Source organism: Kogia breviceps, chromosome 3, assembly GCF_026419965.1.
Source record: "Kogia breviceps isolate mKogBre1 chromosome 3, mKogBre1 haplotype 1, whole genome shotgun sequence".
NCBI classification, from domain to species: Eukaryota; Metazoa; Chordata; class Mammalia; order Artiodactyla; family Physeteridae; genus Kogia; species Kogia breviceps.
In genome coordinates, this window is record NC_081312.1 from 186930644 (window position 1) to 186955217 (window position 24574).

At 45.5% G+C, this 24574-nt stretch overlaps 1 protein-coding gene across 2 annotated transcripts; it reads left to right on the forward strand.

The window, feature by feature from the left end:
• Positions 1–28: 28 nt before the first annotated feature.
• On the forward strand, positions 29–24365 carry MAP3K8 (mitogen-activated protein kinase kinase kinase 8). Of its 2 annotated transcripts, none has more exons than XM_059056989.2 (8): positions 29–89; positions 5023–5384; positions 13098–13265; positions 15413–15674; positions 17189–17295; positions 21164–21316; positions 21959–22205; positions 23502–24365. In XM_059056989.2, exons 2-8 carry the CDS (start codon positions 5046–5048, stop codon positions 23630–23632), a joined length of 1407 nt encoding a protein of 468 aa, XP_058912972.1. In that variant the 5' UTR covers positions 29–89; positions 5023–5045; the 3' UTR covers positions 23633–24365. The 2 variants fall into 2 exon arrangements, with proteins under 2 accessions (XP_058912972.1, XP_058912974.1); XM_059056991.2 differs by lacking the exon at positions 29–89 and adding an exon at positions 383–440.
• Positions 24366–24574: the final 209 nt, after the last annotated feature.

Below are 24574 nucleotides of genomic sequence, written 5' to 3' on the forward strand. Positions count from 1 at the left end.
GACCCCGGCGCGCCTGGCTCCCGGGAACCGCCCACCAGCCGCGCCGCGAGCCGTCGGGGGACGGCGGCGGGGGCGCGCGGAGGCCGCAGGTAGGTCAGAGCTCGGGGGCTCGGGGCTGGCGTTCGACCGCAGCCCTGCTGGGTGCCCCGGCGGTTCGCAGCCTGGGGTCCGGGGAGCCCCAGCATCCGGGAGGGCTCCGGGGCCCTGGGGGTGGGGTGGGGCGTGCCAGTCTCCGGCTGCGGCGCTTCGGGGCCGCGCGCGGGTCGCGGCTGCAGCCGGTGCAGCTGGAGGGCACCTTGCGCAAGGGTCCCACGGGGCGCCGCCCCGCGACTCCTCCCCCTTCCTCCTCCTTCCCGGATCCCTGGCGCGCGAGCAGGGCAGGTCCCGGCTTCCCGCCGCGGGCGCCACCCGCAAGGCTGCGCCCTCCCCGCTCAGGCCCGGTGAGTGCGCCCCGGAGGCGCGGGGCCCGGCTGCCGCTGGCCCTGGCGATGAGTGCTTTTCTGATGTGCAAGCCCTTTAAGGCTCCCTTCGCCTCAAGGACCGGGAGGAAGGGAGGGGAGGGAGGTTAGCGGGGTCGAGAGCCTGCAAGCAGCTGAAACAACTTCACGCTTGCATCCCGGATCCCATTCTGCGACCAGTAGGGTGGTTACAGCAGAACACGAATGCTGGGCGTTTGGCCTAAGAAAGAATGTTAAGGGGAAAAATGTTACTTCACAGATGTTTCCCCGTGGAAATACAGTATCAGGATTCCGAAGTTCTAGTTCTAGGCGGAGAACCACGTTGAAAAGGAAGCGCAGCGTCCAGATCATCCCGAAAGTTAACGGGGGAAGTCCGCGAGCTGTCTTTAAGAAAACATTGCAATGTCTGTTTCACTTTTGGAAAGACGTATTTTGGCCCAGAATAAAGGACTGCTCCGGACAAAAACAGGGAAAGAAGCAGTTGATACAGTTGCTTTGCATATCTGGGGCCTGAGTTTTAGGTACTTGCCAAGTAGAAGGTAATTTGAATCGGCAGACGCCCCCAGATCTGATAGATTGAGGTTGGTGTGCGGTATTTCTGGCAGACGTCCTATAAGGAAAATTGGATGCTTGAGGCATCTAGAGGTTTTGAAGTGGCTGTGCTTCTAATACAGCTAGAATGGCTTCATTCTCGGTTTCTTTTAAAAATAAATTTGTTTATTTATTTATTATTTATGTTTGGCTGTGTTGGGTCTTCGTTGCTGCGCGTGGGCTTTCTCTGGTTGCAGCGAGCAGGGGGTGCTGAGGTGCGCGGGCTTCTCCTTGCTGTGGCTTCTCTTGTGGCGGAGCACTCGCGCTCTAGTTGCACGGGCTTCAATAGTTGTGGCTCGCGGGCTCTAGAGCTCAGGCTCGGTAGTTGTGGCGCACGGGCTCTGGAGCGCAGGCTCAGTAGTTGTGGCGCGCGGGCTCTAGAGCTCAGGCTAAGTAGTTGTGGCGCGCGGGCTCTAGAGAGCAGGCTCAACAGTTGTGGCTCGTGGGCTCTAGGGCACAGGCTCAGTAGTTGTGGCGCACGGGCTTAGTTGCTTCACCGCATGTGGGATCTTCCCGGACCAGGGATTGAACCTGTGTCCCCTGCATTGGCAGGTGGATTCTTAACCACTGAACCACCAGGGAAGTCCCAATTCTCGGGCTTTTTGAGAAAAAAATATTATTAGAAGAAGTCTTATTGGAGGTGTGCCCTGAGGGGCAATGTACTATTTTGGCAGAAAAATCTTTTAAATGTGAAGTAACATGAGGTATAATCATCCTTTATAAGGTAGGAGCCTATGCCAGTAAGCTTGGCCATTTTCATTCGCACTTGCCAGGAAACCCTCAACTTTTGTTTATGGAGGTGGAATTAGCTAAGAGGGTGCCATTATGTTTAGGAGAGTATTTCCTCTTGGCTTTACTGCCAATTTCAGAAATAATTTGAAGCAGATAATTTTGACTGTATCTGGTATACAAAAAAAAAAATTGGTATAGTCCCCTCCTGCGTTAACAAGTGGGGATTTAATGCAGATTTCTGTTGAACACTGTGTGGGGAAGGGTGCTTGCTGCTAAAGTGAAGTACAGAAGCCTTCATCATTCACTTTTCTAGAAGTCTACCGACGGCGAATAACGTAGAAATCGTTCGCATCTTGTCTGCTTATTTAAGGCCTGAAAACACTGAGGCTTTTGCCGGCGCCTTGAGCGGGCAGTCATCAGGGTTTTCTCGGGAGCAGGCGGGCGGGTTTGCACGAGGGTTTTCGGGAGTGGAGGCCGGCGTTGCTAAGGGATTAGTGGCACGGAAGACACAAGCCTCCACGTCCCTGCCCTCCCCCAGCAATCAGATTATGTGCGTGTGTGTGTGTGTGTGTGTGTGTGTGTGTGTGTGTGTGTGTGTGTGTTTCCACCTCTCAGGTTTTACACACAGATGTTCCAGGCTTTCTGCAGGATTTAAAAACCAAAACCTGCTGGAATTCCTCTCTGGATCAGCTAACCGACTTGTAAACTGTATGGACTTTCTCCTCTCTTTCTATAGCCCTGTTACTACTGGGAACTTTACTTTCTCTCTGGCCAGCCATTCGCCAAGTAAATCCAGCAGCTTTGGAACTTTTCAGCCAGTGGGATCCTAAATTGAGCTGTTGTCGTTTCAATTCCATTTTTTTTCCCTGTAAATTCTACAAGTAGAAACTGCAACTAAACGGCCCCATGAAACCCAAGTCCAGTGTTCCTCCATTAACCTAAAAAATACCTTTCATAAGTCAACAGAGTCCAAGAGCCTGAATCTGTCTTCCTCAAAGACCAGCCAGGTCTCAGAGAGGGGCCTTTCCTTTGCTCTCTAAGATATAACTGTAATGATAACAGCCATCAAAACATTTCATTGGTTTCTGCCTTTTTTCTTTCTTTCTTTGTCTCTTATTTGAGAAACAGTCTTTAAAACTTTACTGTGAAGAAGGGGGAGGATGGGGGGTTGGGGGGGAATAGGTAGCCGCAGCCCATTTGCAGTTAAGAAAGGCGGCCTAATGCAGTACCTGCAAAGCCAGGGATCTGACCCAGTCCTTCGATTTCATGCGCATCGTGGCAGCTGCAAAAGACAGTTTATTTACTGTGCACCCGGCACCTTATGCTCTTGAACTCCTTTGATCCTCACAACCACCTACAAGGGACGTGCTGTTATTACTTGCATTTTGCAGGTGGGGGGCGTCGACATGCAGTGAGGCTAAAGTGCAAAACTTGCCCAAGATCATGCAAACGCTAAAGGAGGGGCTGAGATTGGTCCCCTGCAGTCTGAGTCCAGATGCTGTGTCATAACTGCGCCATCCTAGACTTCTCTCCCCATAACAGTTTGTAGTGGCACAGTGGCCGAGACCCCGCGCTCCCAACACTGGGGGCCAGGGTCTGACCCCTGGTCAGGGAACTAGATCCCACAGTGCATGCCGCGACTAAGACGTCACATGCCACAACTAAGGAGACTGTGAGCCGCAACTAAGAAGCCCGCTGGCCACAAGTAAGACCTGGCCCAACCAAAGAAAATACATATTTTTTAAAAAGAGCATTAAAGAAAAAAAGAAAGAAAGAAATGGATCGTCCAATCACTTAATACGGCACTAAATTGCATGGTTCTTTTCTCAAGTGAAATTCACCAAGAGGCCTGTGTCTGGGTCTTGTGGGCACGTGGCCCCAAAAGGTGGACTATCTCCTGGAGTTTGGTGCTTGTGCCGCAGGTTGATGGGAGCCTGTGGCTTTTATTTAACCCTGTGGTTGAACGCCTTGAAGGCTTGTGCTTTCAAGAACCTGAAACACTTCGCAGAGAGAGGCTGCCTCCGGGAGCACAGTAGTTTAAGTAGACATCCGTACCTTTTCATTTTCTTAGCTCTCTTAAGTCCTTTTATCTTTAATCCTTTGGAATGGTGTTGTTCCAAAATCCTGAGTAACAGCATCATTGTTTACCCTTGATTTACCTTCTTTTTCTCATTTACAGATCCCCAAGTGTGGCTCCTGATTTGTATATAAGAGCTGAAATACGGTTTTGGCTAATCGGAGTTTGTTGACCTTGCCCATGTCTTGCTTATGATAGATTTGGCTTCCCTGGCTTCTTTATAAAACCACAACTTCTAGAGAGTCATTGATCTAGATATTAAGTTAACCTTGTTGAGTCTTTGAGATGCATGCTTTGTACTGTTAAAGAATCCTGGTCACAGGAGGGGACAGCTGACCACAGGTTAAAGGAATCCTCTCCTTTGTATCCTCAGCAGAAGGAAGATTTGAGATTTGCCGTCTCCCTTCTAAATGAGTTGTTATTTGCGGCAGAATTACTCCAGAAACTTGACTTACCATCATCACATTTGCTTACATTAAAATTGGTTTGACATGCTTCTGGCTTCAGGGCCTGAATTTTATTTGCAAAGTTAGCTCCTGAATTTGGTAAAGGAGTTTTTTTTTTAAAGTAAATTTCCATTTTAATTTTATTTATGTTTTTATGTTTTGGCTGAGCTGCGTGGCTTGCGGGATCTTAGTTCCCCAACCAGGGATTGAACCCTGGCCACCACAGTGAAAGTGCTGAGTCCTAACCACTGGACTGCCAGGGAACTCCCAAGGAGTTTCTTTTTTTAAAAAAAGTCACCCACGGCCTAAAAGCCACAGAGATCACGCAGGGAAGATTGTCCCCTTGCGGGATCAGCGGGGTTGGAAACTGTCAAGGACCAGGAGCCTCAGCTCCTGCCGCTCTAATTCACACTTACGTTTAGCGAACGTCTATTTTCAGTGGCTACAGGTGGTGCCACCGACTCAGTGAGTAAGTGCGAAACAAGTGAGCTCGCTGGATCTCAGGTTTTCTCTCTGTAAAATGAGTGCCAGACTAAAGGTTATCTAAGGTCCCTTTCTTCACTGTCTGCGCACTTGACCTCACACACACTGTGGCCAGAGCCCTTATTTTATAAACAAAGTCATGTAGAACCCTGTTCCCGATCCTTTCATGTCAGTTTCCCCTTGATCTCAAATGCAAATACAGTAAACAACTAAGTAGCTGAGGTTTCTTTTGCAGACTCTCTGGAGAGCCCGACAGTGATGGAGTTCATCAGCTCTGGAAGTGACAGCAAAGAAGAAATCCATTTATTAATGAAACATTTGAACGTGTCTGATGTAATAGACATTATGGAAAATCTTTACGCCGGTGAAGAGCCTGTGGCCTACGAACCCAGTCTGATGACCGTGTGTCAGGACAGCGGTCACAAGGAGGAGGAGCGTTCCGACTCTGTGCTGCTCGGTGGCCAGGAGGGCCCTTGGCTGTCATCGGTCCGATACGGAACCGTGGAGGATTTGCTTGCTTTTGCAAACCACATATCCAACACCGCGAAGCGTTTATACAGACACCGACCACGGGAATCCGGAATTTTATTAAATATGGTATGTTTTCTCCTGGTCAGTTGAGTGCCGTGTGTTCAGCTTACTACTGCGGCTGCACTTAATGCTGAGTGGGATTTGAACTTGGTTCAGAAGGGCTGCCAGGTATGGTTTTTAAAAATGGAATACCTGTAAGAATCACCTCCATGTGAAAGATGCAAAAAACAGTCTTCGTTAAAAGTGCCATTTAAAGAATCTTTTCCATATTTTAGGAGCAGTTCTACAAATAGGTAATTAAGAAGAATGAATTTTAATTTAACAATTCACTGAAGAGCTCATTCGTCAATGAGGCCGAAGAGAAAGCCTTCCTGAGATTCCTTCATCTGGGAGGGGAATAAAGACTTTGTCTTTAATTAACATCTATTTTTTATGTAGTATAGTTGGTGTATAATTTTATATAAGTTATAGGTGTACAATATAGTGATTCACAATTTTTGGAGGTTATACTCCATTCATATCATTATGAAATATCGGCTGTATTCCTTGTGTTACACGGTATATCCTTGCAGGTTATTATATACATAATAGTTTGTGTCTTTTAATCCTCTACTCCTTTCCCGTTCCCTGTACCCACTGGTAACCACTAGTTTGTTCTCTATATCTATGAATCTGTTTCTTTTTTGTTATATTCACTAGTTTGTTTTATTTTTCAGATTCCATGTATAAGGGATAGCATATAATATTGGTCTTTCTCTGTCTGACTTATTTCACTTAGTAGCATAATGCCCTCCAAGTCCATCCATGTTACTGCAAATGGCAAATTTTCATTCTTTTTTATGGCTGAGTAATATTCCATTGTGTGTGTGTATGTGTATGTGTGTGTGGTGTGTGTGTATGTGTGTGTATGTGTGTGTATGGTGTGTGTATGTATGTGTGTGTATGTGTGTGTATGTGTGTGTGTATGATGTGTGTATGTGTATGTGTGTGGTGTGTGTATGTGTGTGTGTGTGTGTGTGTGTGTGTGTGTGTGCACCACATCTTCTTTATCCATTCATCTGTTGAGGGACAGTTAGATTGCTTCCATTCCTTGGCAATTGTAAATAACGCTGCTATGAACATCGGGGGTACATGTATCTTTTCAAATTTGTGTTTCCATTGTTTCGGATATATACCCAGGAGTGGAATTGCTGGATCATATGGTAGCTCTCTTTTTAGTTTTTTGAGAAACCTCCATACTGTTCTCCATAGTGGCTGCACCAGTTTACGTGCCCACCAACAGTGCAGGAGGGCTCCCTTTTCTCCACATCCTCCTCACGTTTGTTATTTGTGGTTTTTGATGATGGCCCTTCTGACGGGTGTGAAGTGATATCTCATTGTGGTCTTGATTTGCGTTTCCCTGACGATTAGAGATGTTGAGCATCTTTTCATGTGCCTGTTGGCCATCTGCATGTCCCCTTTGGAAAAATGTCTATTCAGGTCTTCTGCCCATTTTTTAATTGGGTGCTTGTTTTTTTGATGTTGAGTTATAGCAGCTGTTTACATATTTTGGATATTCATCCTTCCTTATTGGTTGTATCATTTGCAAATATTTTCTCCTGTCCAGTAGGTTGTCTTTTTGTTTTGTTGATGGTTTCCTTTGCTGTGCAAAAGCTTTTAAGTTTAATTAAGTCCCATTTGTTTATTTTTGCTTTTATTTCCTTTGCTTTAGGAGACAGATCTAAAAAAATATTGCTACAATTTATGTCAAAGAATGTCTGTTTAATTTTTTTTGAAGGCTGAATTTTTGTGCTCCTCTCTTGTCACATCTTGAAACGTCAAGATATTAATACTGGCTAAATTCAGTTCTTTCAGAAATGTAGTTTGTGGACAGTAAATAGTTATCCAGAGATTCACTCTCTTTAATTGACAAGGTATGAAAGACAAGGGCTGTACTTGTTTAGTCATCCCAAGTACCCAAATAATCCAAAATACTGTGACAACACTTAGTTGCCACAGTAGGGGATCCGGTGATGTGTTTGGGTCAGTGTCTTACTGACCACAAAGGTGAACGCAGGCGCTGGCTACAGGTGATGTAATTTTTATTTATTTATTTATTTATTATTTTTTTTGCGGTACGCGGGCCTCTCTCTCCCGTTGCGGAGCACAGGCTCCGGACGCACAGGCCCAGCGGCCATGGCCCACGGGCCCAGCCGCTCCGCGGCATGTGGATCCCCCCAGACCTGGGCACGAACCCGCGTCCCCTGCATCGGCAGGCGGACTCCCAACCACTGCGCCACCAGGGAAGCCCCTATGTAATTTTTAAAGAAGGACAATTCACAAAGGAGTGGGTGGGAACTTGCAAACTATGCTTATTGATGAAAGTGCCTCCTTTCCTTTGGTGCATCTAAATGGCAAGACGGCTAATGTATGGGGGGCAGTGCTGAACAAGTAGATTCTGGACCGAGTACTTAATTATTATTATTATTTTTTTGCATACCACGTTCGTTCAGTTCAAAACAACAGTGATTTAGGTCAGCTGTGTAGTGCATTGTTTTGTTAGAAGCCAGTTGTGTTCAGCTATAGCTCAATTTGCAGCAAAATTACCTTTTGCAAAAAAAAAAAAAAGATTACATTTTGCATCATTGTATGACTTGCTTTGATCTGGATATACCAAACTGTACTTGATAGTTAACTTTGCCTTGAGGAGAGTACTTCTGTTTATAAATGGGAAGTCATCATTTGAATAAGGGTTAATACCTGTTTGTCTTAGCTAAAATATAGCTGGAGAATTCTGGTTCAAAATAATATATGTATCTATAATCAGAAACATAATGGTTTATGTATTTCTCTCTCTTTTTTTTACATACTTATTAGTTAAAATGGGTATCTTAAAGGAAAACATGCAGAATCAACACATTATTGTTGCTTGTAAATATGTAGAGACTTAGGCTTATTTCCCCTGGGCTATCAAAGTGATGAGAGACGGGCCATAGAATCGGGAATGTACAGAAGGGAATTCAGGAAAAATATAAAGAATACAAAGCAGTAGCTTCCTGAAGGTTTTGGAGTGAGGGATTAAAAAAAAAGCTAATGCAGCAAACGAGAGAAATGAAGGCATGAAAAGGAAGTGAAAATATTATCAGCCAAAGGTAAGAGTAGAATGCTGTTAGTCCTGTCAAGGAGCCCGCGCTCCAGAAATGAATCAAGGCATATTTGGGAGAAAATTTGCAAATAGGACATATCAAAAAAGCAGGGATCTTTACAACTTTCAAAAAGCTTTTTGTTTTAAAAAATGATCAAGAATAGAAAATACAGCAAGAAGACCTAACCTTAAAATCCACAGGAAAGTAGACCATGCCTTATCTGGCAAAGCACCCTGTGGTTGATGGCTCAGGGGGCTGCGGTTGGCTTTTCTGTCACTGTCGTTAAGGATTAGATGCCATCCCTGTGACAGCTAGTAGCCTGTCACAGCTCCGTGTTTTATAAATAATGGCGCAGGAATGGTGACTTGCCATCCCAGATCATAGCCAGTCTGAGACAAGACGGTGAAGGAGGCCACGTTGGCTTCTGGCTTCCTTTATCCTCACATGTGTTCTCCTGGGAGCCATCCCACCTTCAAGACCTTCCTCTTCTCATGGTCCTCCCCCAAGACCTCATCAAAACTTTTCTCTCCTGGCCTCGCTGTTGTCTGTTTCTCTGCTTTACAAGATGGCAGCTAATTATCTACCGAACAGATTGGTTCCAAGGTAAAGTCGACCTTCAAGTGTATCTACATATGGACCAAATGCTTTCCTCCCAGTGTTCATCCATTCATTTGCTAGGCAGAGCTCGAACCACTGCAGGGGGTGACGTACTTCTCCAGGTGCTAGAGATACAGTTTGTGTTCCCCGGTGGCTTTCTACCTGCTGGAGAGGGCAAGTAGACAGGTAATTGTAATGCAGCGTAGGACTTCTCAGTACCGCTAGCCCTGATTGCTGTGGGAAGGCTCAGGCGGGATACCTCACATAACCACGAGGGCAGGCAGGAGGAAGGGAGGAATGTCAGACAGGCTTCCAAGAGGGGTTAAAAAAACAAAATCTCTTTTTGGCCGCACTACACAGCTTGTAGGATCTTAGTTCCCCAGCCAGAGATTGAACCCAGGCCCTTGGCAGTGAAAGTGCAGAGTCCTAACCACTGGACCGCCAGGGAATTCCCCCAAGAGGAATTGATGCCTGAATTACTGAGTTGGAATCAGCCAGATAAAGGGGCTGGAGAGCAGAGAATGTTTCAGAGGCAGAGGATGGAGGCACAGGCGCCTGGTGTCTTACAGGCAACCTACAACCACGGCGCCTGTGGAGTTAGTTAGACGGGGGGGGGGGGGGGGGGGGGACACGGGACGACCCAGGAGTTACAAGCATATCCTGAAGCCTAGGCATGCAAAATGGTGGTCTGTGCAAGTGGGTGCTCTTGTCCTGAAAATAATGTTTAAAAGATTCCACCAACATCCAGCAGGACCTGGGGAAGAAACTTTAGGAGACTAAGCCAGGGGTTGCTTTGTGTGAGGGCGCTACAAGTTACTTATAATCTAGACCAACTCTCACCCTCTTCTGGGGGTGAATAACCTAAAATGGGTTCTAAACACTCAACTCTTGGATGATTGTTTGGGAAGTTCAGGAGCCCCAGAGAGCTTTGCTCATAGATGGGGGTGTGAGGTGCTGAGTCCTACTCCTCAGGCTTTAGTCACGGATTCCTGGTTGCTCAGGGTTAAAAAAACCTTAAAGATACTTGAGTCAGGCTCTCTGTCTGAAGCTTGAATCATCACCCCCTTTATCAGTTCCAATAATTGCTGGGGCATTTTGGTCTGTGCTTGGAAACCTGTGATGAAGCATGCATCATATTCTAGAGCATTTAATGTCATATCGGGCCAGTGCTGATCGTAGGGAAGTCCTTCCTTAGAGGGTACGAAAAGCCGTCTCTGACTGCCCTGACTCCTCAGCCCTACTTCTTGGCCATAAAAATGTGTATTTACCTATATGATGGGGAGTGGTGAAGACAGCAGGCCCTTGAATGAAAGTACCCGGCATGTGTCTCCGCTCTGAAATGGACTAGCTGGGTGACACTGGGCCGGTCATTACGACCTCCATGCCTCTGTTTACTCATCTGTAAAATGGGTAAATGGCCGCATTCATTCCATACGACGAATGCACGTGACCTGTGCACACACAGCGCGTGTTGAAAGGATGCAGAGTGTGGTGCTTGTGGTTCTCGTGCGCCTTTCTTACGACAGTCTCCCAGTGTTTACAAACCTGCATGTTACCCTTCCTCCTCCTGCGGGCAGCCCCCTCTGGCCTCAAGCCCGTCTTACAGCCCCGAACTTGAACCTGGCTGTCCCTTTGCTGTGGGACCAGCAGAGCAGGACAGAGCCAGCTCCCACGGATCTAGAACAAACGAACTGCAGCACAGGGAACGATAGCCAATATCTTATAGTAAACCTGGAATGGAAAAGAATCTGAAAAAGAATCGATATGTACACGTATAACTGAATCACTGCCGTACACCTGAAACTAGCACAACATTGTAAATCAACTAGACTTCAATTTAAAAAAAAATTTTTTTTTTTTAAGTAAAACTTTTTTTTCCCAAGGGTGTGTTAAGCTCTGAAGTGGATTGCTGGAGAATCGAATGAAATTGGGTCTGTAAATATTTAATAACAAGAAAGAGGCAATAAAGCGAGTGCAGCTGAGCGCCGCGAGCATGGTTCTGTGTGAATGTGGTTCCCAGCGTGCTGCAGAAGTGGCCTCCAGGGACTTGAGGTGACACTTCTTGAAAGGAGCTCATATTTCAAACTTGGCAATGCCGCGGTCCCCACTGAGTCATTTTCCCTCTCGGGTCCTGCGCAGAGGCTGCCCTCGGTGAATACTAACGTCTTAAGTGGAGTGACTTCACCTTTCGAGTATTTGCGTCGTTCTCTGCTTCATTCCCGAAGAGCGAGCACGCCCGTTCATGGGGCGTAGCTAAGATGAGCAATAATAGGTCCTGCGTGAATAATGCTTACGGTCTCCCGGATTATTCCCAGAGGGGGCGCGTGTGAGGAGCCGCGCGCAGCTGCAGATGAATCGGAGTCCACTCTTTACCCACGCGATCCGCACTCCCCTTGACCCTCTCCCATTCTTGAAATAACTTCATGTCCCTTTGATAGTTTCATAATTCCCCAATTCATAATCGGAAGTCGTAATGAAACATAGGTAAAACCTGTATTTTGGAGACTCTAACCCTTGAAAGAATACCCAACACATTTTTTTTTAGAAATGTGCTCCAGGTCATGTCTCCCACGGACTGTCTTATTAATTTGTTTTCATTTTATTTATAATTATTTCTCCTCTCAATTTTTCACTTTTGAAAAGTTGAGATAGACTTGATATGCAGTAAAATACACAGATCTTTAATATCCAGTTTGCTGAGTTTTGACAGGGTGCATACCCTTACAACCCACACTGCTATCAGGATATCTCCCTCTTACTTTTTTTTAATTGTTATTTTTATTCATTTATTTAAAAATTGAAGTATAGTTGATTTACAATGTTGTATTAGTTTTAGATGTACAGCAACGTGTTTCAGTTATACTATACTGTGTATGTATATATATATATATATATATATTTTTTTTTTTTTTCAGATTCTTTTCCCTTAGAGGTTATTGCAAAATATTGAGTATAGTCCCCTGTGCTACACAGTAGGTCCTTGTTGGTTATCTATTTTATAGATAGCTGTATGTATATGTTAATCCCAAACTCCTAATTTATCCTCCCCCCGTCCCCTTTCGTAACCATAAGTTTATTTCCTATGTCTGTGGGTTTATTTCTGTTTTGTATATAAGTTCGTTTGTATCTTTTTTTCTTAAGATTCCACATATGATATCATATGGTATTTGTCTTTCTCTGTCTGACTCACTTCACTTAGTATGATCATCTCCAGGTCCCTCCATGTTTCTGAAAATGGCATTTCATTCCTTTTCACGGCTGCGTAGTATTCCACTGTGTCTATGCACCACATCTTCTTTGTCCATTCCTCTGTTGATGGGCACTTAGGTTGTCGCTCTCAGCTTTTGAGTCAGCCGGTTTTCAGACCTCTTGTTCAAAGTGTTTACTGACTCATGAACCCTCAGAGGTCAGGGGTCTTGTGTCTCTTGTTCATCGCTGCCTGCTCAGCACCAAACACAGTGCCTGGCACATACCCTGTACTCAGTAAATATTAAATGAGTGAATGGATGAGAAATGGTTCTGCCCTTACTTTGCTTACGTGGTGGCACTGTCAACTCATAGCTCTGGCATAGCACATTGTTTTCCAGAATCCTCTGGGATCATCGGTTCATTTCCCTACTCTCTATGAGTGTGCGTCACCTCTGAGTAATAAGCATGCAGACCAACAGGTTAGCACATTTTAATTGGAAACGAGTCAGCTTGCACGCACAGTTTACATTTCTGCAATGTTTATTTTCAGCTTTTGGTCACAGCAGTCATGCTGCCTTAGGTAAATCATTTTTAAAGGTCTCTTTGGCAGTGAATTACTCACACATAGATAGAAATGTGATCAGGTCTGACCAGGGATGTGTTTCTGTTACATGCTTTCTCTGTTTTGCTGAAGCGCTAAATAGGGGCTCTCAGAGGCTTCTGTACACTGTTATGATTATATACGGTGACATTAATTTTGAACCCTGTGTGTAGGAATGTGGTCTAACGTAACCAGTTTCTAAAGGGCGGGTCTCACAAAAGGACTTTGCTGAAATTCTCACCCTCCTGCATTTTTGTTTTGTTGTAGGTAATCACTCCCCAGAATGGACGCTATCAGATAGACTCTGATGTTCTTCTCATCCCTTGGAAGCTGACTTATAGGAATATTGGCTCTGATTTCATTCCTCGGGGGGCCTTTGGAAAAGTGTACTTAGCACAAGACATAAAAACTAAGAAAAGGATGGCATGTAAATTGGTATGTACTTCATAACCAGACAGGGTGCCCTGCGTGTTCAGCGTTGGGGCGTCTGCATATCCGTTTACTTACTTGACTCAAAGCTGGCTACCCTTTGCTGCCTCTCATCTAAGGGTGCTGTGTCCGAAAAAAGCATCTGTGTTTTATAGATTTGCTTGCTACCTGGGGCCCCTCAGCCCCCAAGTCTGCTTAAGAGCATAGTTGAGTTGAATCAGTTTGTTCTGATAACAAAGAAAGCACCAGCTTCTTGAGCGCCAGCTTGGAGAACTTTATCCCTCTTGTGGTGGCTGAAGGGGAGCTGCCCTGCAAGAGCACCTCTGTTTGCTGCTGCTTTAATGCCACACACTGGGGAGGGGACCAGGCAGGGAAGCAGACGCCGGGAAAGCTGCAAGCCTCCTCGGGACTGTAGATTAAAGGGCTGAATTTCAGGGAAAAACCCCATCTCTTCTTATGGAACAATCACTGCTGAGGTGCCCCACTCCGGAAAACCGTTTGGCAGGACCTACCAGAGTGGACGCACACACGCCCTGTGACCCGGCAATTCCGCTCCCGCAGGCGCTCGCCCGGCAGGCATGCACACGCGCTCACCAGAGCCGTGTGCTAGAGTGTCCATGGCAGCAGTATTCGTAATAGCCCCAACCTGGGAAGTTTCCAAATGCTGAAATATGGTGTATTTACATACTGGGATGCTGTCCAGTGAAGAGAAGAAATGATTTACAGCTTCGTATTGACGACGATAAATCTACATTAGGTTAAGCCAGAGAAGCTGGACACAAAATAGGATCTCCCGTATGAGATTCCTCTTACATAAAGGCAAAAAAGGCTAAACAAACCCATGCTGTTGGAAGTCCCATGAGTGGGTGCCCACGAGGAGCAGGGACAGGCAGGGGCCGGCAGGGGGCTTCAGGTGCTGGTGGACTTGTGGTTCCTGATCTATATAGCGGTTACATGGGTGTGTTCAGTTGAAAATTCCTTGAGTTTGATACGTCGTAACCAGTTTTGCACTTTTGTGTATGTCTGTTCTACTTTAAAGTTTTGTTTTTTTAAAAAGTGCAGTAAAACAAACTCACTTTTGATTTAACGAAAACAAAACAGAAAATAATTACTGAATAGCATTTCAGTCTCTCTTATTGTCATGTGGGCCTTGTTTGTTCCTCCTTAAAGGGTGGCCAGAGCAGCTGTTATTAAAAGGAAGAAAAGGAGGTGATATAGTAAGTTACTTGAAGGTTGCATTTAGGAGATACGTCCAAGTTAAAAAGAAAAAAATCTGGAGACAGTATTTAAAGCTCTTAGAACCAAAGTGTTCTGTTTTTCAGTTTCATCACAAAAGGCGTGGGAAATAGCTTTGTGGGTTTGTTTTCCTTGCAGTCCTTATATTTAATATTTAAGCTGTATTTTTTCTTAAAAAAGAGAAACATTTAAGATGATCAACAACCCCAAACAGGTCTAAAAGGATGCAGGCTAAAGAATGAGATCCCTTTCCTTAAAGGAACTACTGTTAATGGGTTCTTACGTTTCCTTCCAGAGAATTTCTATGGACATGTGTATGTATAGTTGAACAGTTTATTACAAATGGGAACATAATATATGTACTTCTGCATCTTGATTTTTTTCGGTCTAACAGTATATTCTGGAGACATTCCATATCTATCTGCACTGAAAGAGCTACTTCTTTCTTTATTAATGACTTCCGATTTTCTGTAGAGTAGATGGCCGGTGCTTATTTTAAATGCATTGTTAGAACACAAACTGAGAGACCAGAGACATTATATTATTTCATGACAAGGAATATTGAAAATATGGCCTAAAATCTAGGTGCCATAGAAATTACATGTATAAAAGATGGGAAATTACGTCCTTTGTTTCAATCATCATGAAACATTCTTCGGCTGGGTATCTAGACTCTAAATGAAAGCAGTATTTCATTATTTTGTTTTTTATTTTCTTATTTTTTTTTATCTTAAGCGGACATGAATGTAAAGGCTTATCTCAAGTAAACATTATCTTAACTCAGGAGTACAATTTTGCTGTCCGAGTATCCCTCAGGGCATCTCTTTGCCTTCTGGTTTGTGAGTTGACCTGCGTCGTCTATTCTTTTCTTTGCCCTCGGGAGTTGTTTAGAATCCTCCTCGTGTTTTGTGTTCTAGATCCCAATAGACCAATTCAAGCCGTCTGACGTGGAGATCCAGGCTTGCTTCCGGCACGAGAACATCGCTGAGTTGTACGGCGCCGTTCTGTGGGGCGAAACTGTCCACCTCTTTATGGAGGCAGGCGAGGGAGGCTCTGTCCTGGAGAAACTGGAGAGCTGTGGACCCATGAGAGAGTTTGAGATTATTTGGGTGACAAAGCATGTTCTCAAGGGACTTGATTTTCTGCACTCCAAGAAAGTGATTCACCATGACATTAAACGTGAGTTCTCCTCGGACGTGTCCCCTTTTGGCTTAAAAAGGACTAGTTAGACCTTAGGCACGCGGCTCCTCCTTCAATCTGAAGGTCCTCGGTGGCCGGGAAGACACCCCTCCCCGCCAGCACTCTCCCCCTTTCTCCCTGGGTTCCTGAGATACATTTTAGAGTCCAGTGGGGGTCACAAGAGCTTTCAAAGTCATAAGGAAGGATGATTTTCCAATTGTTGTGGAAGAGATTATAGCCACATATCATTAACGACTGCCTTGTTAATAGGCTTTAAAAATAGTAACATACTTAAGAACACAGTCAACATTTTTGAAAAAACAAATTGCTTTAAAATTTTGAATACAAATTTGGCAATAGTCCATTAAAGCAGCTTTCACTGACTGCTTTCTAGGAATAAGAGATTGTGGGGAAATACACAAGAGAGACCTGCTATGAACCCTTAATCTCTAAGGGTAAATTGGACTAGCAAAACTCGTCCTGACAAAAATTGGGTATTTTACTTTTTTGTTTTAGAAAGTGGCTTGATAATACTATGCTCATGTATTAGAATTTGAAACTCAGTCTATAAAATGTAAAAAAGATTTTTTCCAGCTTTATTGAGAAATACTTGACATCTAACATTGCGTAAGTTTAAGGTGTACAAGGTAATGATCTGATATATGTATATATTGCAAAATGATCACCACAGTAGGGTTAGTTAACATCCATCCTTCTCATGTATTTGTAATTTTTTGGTGTGGTGGGAACTTTTAAAATCTATTCTCTTAGCAACTCTCCGATACGCCATTCAGTATTAGGGACTATAGTTGCCGTGCTGTAGGTCACAGCCCCAGAACTGTTCCATCTTATTATTGGAAGATGAAATAATATTCATCTCATTATTATTTTTCATCTTATTATTTGTAACCTTTGACCACCTTCCCGAATTCCCCCCACCTCAACCGGAGGCAATCACTCTGTTCTCTGTTTCTATGTTTGTTTGTTTGTTTCTTTTTTAGATTCCACATATGTTAGATCATACGGTATTTGTCTTTTCCCGTCTGACTTATTTCATTTCGCATAATGCCGTCAAGGTTCATCCGTTTTGTCACAAATAGCAGGGTTCCCTTCCTTTTTTATGGCTGAATAATATTCCATTCTATATACCACACAATTTGTATGTATATATTATGTATCACAAAAATGTATATATATATACACAAATCTTCTTCATCCATTCATCCGTCAGTGGACACTTTGGTTGTTTCCATGTCTTGGCTGTTGTATCTTGAGGATTATTAACGGCTACAGTCACTTATATCCACCGTGGCTGAATTCTTGACAAATCTGAAGTGATTTTTACCTAAACTCTCACCCACTTTCATCCTTCTCTTTTGAACATAATAAGCCCATTTTAGCAGGGGAAGCATTTCAGTCTATCTTTACATGAAACTCATTGTTTTAAATAATGTTTTCATTTTATTTAGGGATAGATACACAATTTTTTACTGAAAAATCTCCTCTCTTTATAGCTAGCAACATTGTTTTCATGTCCACAAAAGCTGTTTTGGTGGATTTTGGTCTAAGTGTCCAAATGACTGAAGAGATCTATTTTCCTAAGGACCTGCGAGGAACAGAGGTAATTATGTTCACACTAGAATGGGCAAAGTCTTACTAAGAGTAAAAATAAGATGTGCTAGCATTACTGCAGAAAGGACGAAGAAGGGGAGGAGAACCATTTCATTAAATCATTGTTATCATTGGACCGTGTTTAATGAGCAGTTACTCTGTGCCACATACTCTTTAGCCCTTGAAATAAATTATATTGTTTAATCCTCACAATACTTTTATCATAGGCAAATACTATTATTCCCATTTTAAAATAAGCTTGAAGAGGTTAAAATAAAGTGCCCCAAGTTACTCAGCTACTGATAGATCAGGGCCTCGAAATCTAGTTCTTTCTGAGTCTAAAGTCTAAGGTGTAACGGCTGTGTAACTTCTTGGTATAACTAATGTATGTGGTTTTAGCATAACTAGTATTACTGCTTTGGTTCAATTACAGCCGTAATTGTCATGGTCCTTAAGAACATTTACTGAGAACTGACAGCATTTCAGGCCTCTCTTGAATCCTGGAAATCTTAAAAGAAGTCTCATTTCCTGGAGCACAGATTAATCTTACTTGAAGATATAAACTTGCTATACTATTTAACTCATTTGTGAAGCAAAAACAACAAAAACAAAACTTTCCTGAATCTAAATGGGATTCAGAGACATGTGTTCACGGGCTGTCAAATAATATATTTAGTGCTCATCTTACTAGGCTGAACAGTTGATCTGTGTAGTGAGTGTCTATCCGGCACCTGCTGTAGGTACCGGGGATGGAGCACAGGGCAAAGCCAATAAGGAGTCTACTCTGGAGGGAGGGCCCATTTTAACTTTACCTGAATTATTAAACGTTTAACCCTTTAGTTCATGCTTGGTTATGATGGGTATGGGGTTGGATGCATCTGGGAAGGGACATGGGGGTAGAAGCTGCCTTCCTGACCCATCTCCATGACTGTGAGATGATAAACTATGGGAGGGTGAACTGTCGGAGCCTCCCAGCCCCACGCCCTTCTCGCTGTTGAAAGTTCTCTCCGGAAATGGCCGTCGGCTGGACCTTTGTCCCAAGATTACCGGGTCAGTCCTGGTGTTGATCAGACGATAACCTTTAGTTTAGCTAGTAAATGTATTGCAGTGAACTCACTGCAGTGCTAAAACAAGTTGTCTGCCTTTCAAACCAAGATTCCGTAAGCCTTTTCTTAACTCTCTGAAAGCAAAGACTCCGCCCGGGCAGCAGAAGAGATCTTTGTTTTTGCTGTTATTACTGAACTTATTCTGGAAAATACTTGGGAGAGGATTCTGAAGAGTAGTCTTCAAGCAGAATAATGTTCAGAAGAGAACATTATTTATTTATTATTTTTTTTAAAGAATGTTTTAGTCACCACATCTTAGGAAAACTTTCCCAAAGCACAAAATCTAAGAAGACAACACTTATGACATGTTTTTTTCGGAAAAGTCTTCAGTATGTCTTGGCAGTTGTCAGACATTCAGATACGTGGCGCTCTACCCTTTTTCCTGGAGCCAGTTGGAGAAACAAACTATTTATGGTGTTAAAGATGGAAAATACCTTTCTCTCCCCGGCAGGGTGATGAAACTGAACATTTTGCAATAGCCGGAGAAGGACATCTCCTTTCTGGAATTTTCTAGCAGAAAGAGAGTGTGTGCTTGGGTATGAGATAGGAGCACAGCATCTGTTGCTGAAGAGTAATGGGGTTGAGGTATTTTCACCAAATGTAAATTGCTTCCTGTGACGGGCTAAACTGGCCTTGGTGTTCCTAGTTAGAAACTCTTCCGGTCAACCCGTGTTTGTTTACCCTGTGGCTGGCACTCAGATCGAAGTGTGACAGTGAGTTGAAGTGGGAAGGGGGGCTCTGGGCAACCTTGTTGTGACGCCTCCTCCTGAAAGAGCCAAGAAGGTGTAATTAGTCAAGGTCAGCCGCGCAGATTCGCTTCCCATGAGAACTTGATCCCTTGGTACAGATCATTTCTGACCCCCTCCAACAGCGCTCATTCAAATTCAGGACGTGATCTTGTCACCATGTATGGATAATACACATACAGGGTTAATCTGTCCTATCTGTACGCTATTGTTTTTGGATTCCCTGCTACAGAGAAGGAAGAAAAAAAAAAAATCAACGTGAATAGCTAATTAGAATTCCTTTGATTGCGTGCTTCCTTTTTTTTTTTTTTTTTTTGCGGCTCGCGGGTCTCTCACCGCTGTGGCCTCTCCGGTTGCGGGGCGCAGGCTCAGCGGCCACGGCTCACGGGCCCAGCCGCTCCGCGGCACGTGGGATCTTCCCGGACCGGGGCTCGAACCCGTGTCCCCTGCATCGGCAGGCGGACTCCCAACCACTGCGCCACCAGGGAAGGAAGCCCTGCGTGCTTCCTTTTGTAAAGTTCTTATGTAAGGTCACATGTCATCCTCACGTGCACAGGCGCGCGTGCGCGCACACACACACACACACACACACACACACACAGAGAGTCTCTTTCCCTTTGTAATAAATGTGTTCAGAGGTGAAGGCCTTGACCGCTGCCCCCACCTCTAGGCTCCTTTGCTCCAGTGCCCACACCCTCGGTGCGCAAGCCCCACAGAGCCAGCCCTGAAAGGAAGTGCCCTTGACCCCCGTGCCCTGCTGCCCTGGCCCCCGGGGGCTTGAGGAGCCAGGAGGAGCGTCAGCCGCGGGCCTCTGCGGGGGGTGAGATGCGGAGCGGCCCGAGGGGCAGCAGCCAGGCCCCCGGGTGGATGGGAAGCTGCAGTCCCTCCAGGGCCCCGAGCACATGGCTGCCGTGGTGACGCCTGCGGGAACGCTTCGCCTACCCCTTGCTTAGGGGAGCTGGCAGGGGTGGAGCTGCTGCGGGCAGCTGTCCTGGCCACCGTGCGCGGCGCCAAATCTCGTGATTTTATTTGTAAGAAAGTCCTTCAGAGAGAGAGAGGGAGGGAGAATCGACGAGGGAACCAAAGCCAGCCAGCCCGGAACCGTGTTGTAGCGGGTACTTGAGGCAAGTTAGGAGGGGGAAACTGGGCAATTTCCCCAGGTTTTGTAAGCCAGTTCTTTATTTATTTACTCTGAAATGTATTCTGGGAACACTCACCCGCTTCTCCATATCCGGATGACAGGAAGCATCCCAGCTTCTTAAAGCTGAATATTGACAATGAGGGCGGTAACTGCTCTATGTCTGCACCCGCCGGCGTTTGCTCTTGCGTTCTTTTTTACCTTTAGAAACAAACGCTGCTTAGAGAAACTGTTTCTAAAACTAGCCCTCCTTGTCCAGCATGGGCTCATAAAACCAGACAGAACGTACACAATGTGAATAGGGCGTGCCTTTAATCTTCAGTCACTGGGCTCCCTGGTAGGTAGAAATAAGAAGGGGTTCATAGAAATGACCAATTAGGATCACTTTCCCACTGTGATGCTTTAAATTCTTCTCTCCCGCGGTGTTGATACCCTGGAGACCTCTGCTGCCTCTGATGACTGCAGATAATTAGTGGTTTGGCATTTTAATGACAAACATGAAATGAGGACGTGTATTTCAGTGTCATTTAAATATGAAAGGGAACGGTGTTTTAATGGAAACAGGAAGCAGCATTGATCTGTGCTTTGCAGGACTTGGATGAGTGGGTCTCCCGGGCGGGTCCTCTGCTGCCCGGTCTGCCTCGTTCTCAGTCTGTGCGAAGAGGTGTTCTGAGGCTGCAGGGGCCCCTCGGCCAAAGCCGCCTGGGTCCCCCCACCCCCTCGAGGGTCTGTGCTTCTCCTTCACTGAAGGGAACACAGCAATGCCAGGCCCTTCTGAGGGCATGAAGTGTGCGGTGGATATGGTGACGCTTCCCAAACTGGATTAGGGAAACGGTACCTAGACAGGTGAGGGGGGAGTCAGGCTGACCTGTCCTGCTTCTCTTCCAGATTTACATGAGCCCGGAGGTGATCCTGTGCAGGGGCCATTCGACCAAAGCAGACATCTACAGCCTGGGGGCTACACTCATCCACATGCAGACGGGCACCCCGCCCTGGGTGAAGCGCTACCCGCGTTCTGCCTACCCCTCCTACCTGTACATAGTAAGCGGGGGCGGCGGGGCATCCCACCTGCTCAGGAGAGCTGCTCTTTCTTGGAGAACACACCTGGGTCGGATCATGGGGAACTGTGACCCGTGAGGGGAAGCTGAAAGTTCCTCCCACGTGGAACGGTGACCCGTTCCCGCAAAGAAGGCGTCACTGTTGGAGCGGGAACCTACCCCGGTGTGCACGGGCAGAAATGATAGCTCTACCGTTACACAAGATGCCACGGAAGAGCATCAGAGTAGCATAAACCATTGAGCCGGGGAAGTTGCATGTGTTCTCTGAACACGTCCCGAAGTGAGATGTTAGATTATAGAGCCCCACGGCAGCCTGGAACGTAGTAGAACACGCAGGCCCCCTTTGACCGTGCAGAGGTTGAGAAGTAGACGCTTCCCCGTTACTGCACAGGGACCTTTGGTCACTGCTCTGATGGAACGCTGTTTATTCAGACCTCGCATGTAGCTTTGACTGCATTCAACCAAAAGATGGGTTTCACCCGGTTTCCTTAGGAAATGTTACTGAAGGGTATGAACTGTATTTGCTTCGAAACAAAAGACTGCCCAGGTCTTGTAACTAGAGTACTTGTCCTGTCGAGGGTATATTTTCATACCACTGATGCTAAGAGAGCTGGTTTGTTCATAGATCCACAAGCAAGCGCCTCCTTTGGAAGATATTGCTGAAGACTGCAGTCCTGGCATGAGAGAGCTGATTGAGGCCGCCCTGGAGAGGAACCCCAATCACCGGGCCGGGGCAGCAGACCTACTGAAACATGACGCCCTGAACCCCCCTAGGGAGGACCAGCCCCGCTGTCAGAGCCTGGACTCTGCCCTCTTTGAGCGGAAGCGGCTGCTGAGCCGACAGGAGTTGGAGCTTCCTGAGAACATCGCGGGTATGGACGCCCTGCGGTGTGCAGCGCCCTTGCTTCCCTTCTTTTTCTGTCTCTGTCCAACTTCTAATAATTCGAGCTCATGAAAGCACTTGGGAAAAAAATTGAATTAGCAGCTGCAAACTGTTATCTATAGGACGGATCAACAGCAGGGTCCTCCTGTAGAGCACAGGGGACTATAGTCAATATCCTGTGATAAACCACCATGGAAAAGAATACGAAAAAGAATATGTATGTGTATAACTGAGTCACTTTGCTGTACAGCAGAAATCAACACAACATTGTCAATCAACTAGACTTCAGTAAAATTTTAAAAAATTGAAGTGACTTCCTGCATGCCGTAAGTTGTTGGAGAAATTTCAGCAAGGATGTTAGCAAAAGCATATACCAAAAAAAAAAAAAAAAATTGGCTGTGAATTCCCTGGTGGTCCAGTGGTTAAGACTCCGTGCTTCCACTGCAGGGGGCACGGGTTCGATCCCTGGTCAGGGAACTAAGATCTCACCTGTCGCGGGGCACGGCCAAAAAGAAAAAAATCACAATTTAAAAAAAAAATTGGCTAATTGACCAGCAAAGTCTAACTGGTTTCCATGCAGATGGAGATAATGCAGTCTTTGAGAATCGCTCTGCATTGCTTTTCTGCAGCAGAGAACAGCATTTGCTTTTAAAAACAGATCAAGCACGACAGTTTTGCTCTTAGCCAAGAGCCGGGTTCTCTTTAACGCAATTATGGTGAACCACGCCAGCCCTTGTTTGGAAACATGGCGCTGATAAAATATTGAGCTTGCAGGCAACTTGCATTTCTGCTTCCTCTACTCAAAATCTCTCTGCCAGCTGTGAAGCTTTCCCATTTAGGAAAGACAATACGCAGTCCAGGAGCGTTGAGTGTGCACAGAGAGGGGTTTCTGTTTTTCTTATGAAAATCTGTGCCATTCTGAATCTATTTGGGTCCAAACCCAGATGTCAAAGCCTGGAACTCTTGTTTGCATTTCTCGGCTTCTTGTCTGACTTTTCTGCATTTAAAAAGAATCATCTGGGATGTTGGAAGATGGGCCAGGATTTCTAGCTGATTTCCTGTGGTCGTTGACTCTTTCTTGAATTCTTTTGTCTGTGTCGTATCACACGGACGAGACAATAGCGTCCAACTCTATGGCTCCTTAATAAAACCAGAGGTTGAAGGCTGTTCCATTAGGCCCACAGTTCGTTGTTGTTGTTTTTGTTTTTTGCTGAAGAACCAGGCATTTATCATTGAACATGTCCCCTGGTCATTTATCTTACTTTTTCGATGTTTCCCTTTACAGATTCTTCATGCGCAGGGAGCGCCGAGGAGTCGGAGATGCTGAAGAGGCAGCGTTCTCTCTACATAGACCTCGGGGCCCTGGCTGGCTATTTCAACCTCGTCCGGGGTCCGCCAACACTAGAATACGGCTGATGGATGGCGGCATTTGCCCTAAGTTAGGACTCAGCATTTACTGGCCTCTGGGAAGCTGATTCTGCTGGCTCCGCGCAGGGGCTCTGTCAAGCGAACTGTGCGTTTCTCGCCTGGGCTCCCACGACTCCTGAATGTGGCTCCACGTGGCTCCTGTGTGTTGGTCTGTGAGGCTGCCCCGGGCCCCATCAAGCTGGAAGGTTCTCATTTCTCAGGTGGTACGTCTGACTCAGAGCGAGCTGAGAGTTCAGAGAAGGGTCATGTCCAGTGACTAATTCCATTCACTATGCACTTGGCTCAAAATTTTAAAAATACCAATCACGAGGGTAATATAATTAGCCTAAAATTACTCTTCTCGGTTCTAATTTAAGTATGGGAAGTTCATTTAACTCAGAATAGTTTGGTGCATATTAGTGTGTATTCTATGGTAACTCTTGGAGCCTTTGCCAGTAGACTCCAATATAAACGAAAGCCCGTATATTTGGGGTGCCTAGAACAACTTGAATATTGTAGCGATGAGCTGAACTAGCGTCTTAAAAACGGCTGATGAGCTAGGGGCCACCTGACAGCAAGGCCACTAGAGCCGGGTTCTGTTATGTTCCTATGGAAACATTTTGTACTGTACATGCTATGCTTCAAACATTTAAAACGTGATGTTTTGAATGTGGATAAAACTGTGTTAAACCACATAATGTCTGTACATCCCAAAGGATGAGAATGTGACCTTTAAGACAAATGGAACCATTTATAAATTTTTATTTTTTTTTATTTTTTTTATTTTTTGCTGTACGCGGGCCTCTCACTGTCGTGGCCTCTCCCGTTGCGGAGCACAGGCTCTGGACGCACAGGCTCAGCGGCCATGGCTCACGGGCCCGGCCGCTCTGCGTCATGTGGGATCTTCCCGGACCGGGGCACGAACCCGCGTCCCCTGAATCGGCAGGCGGA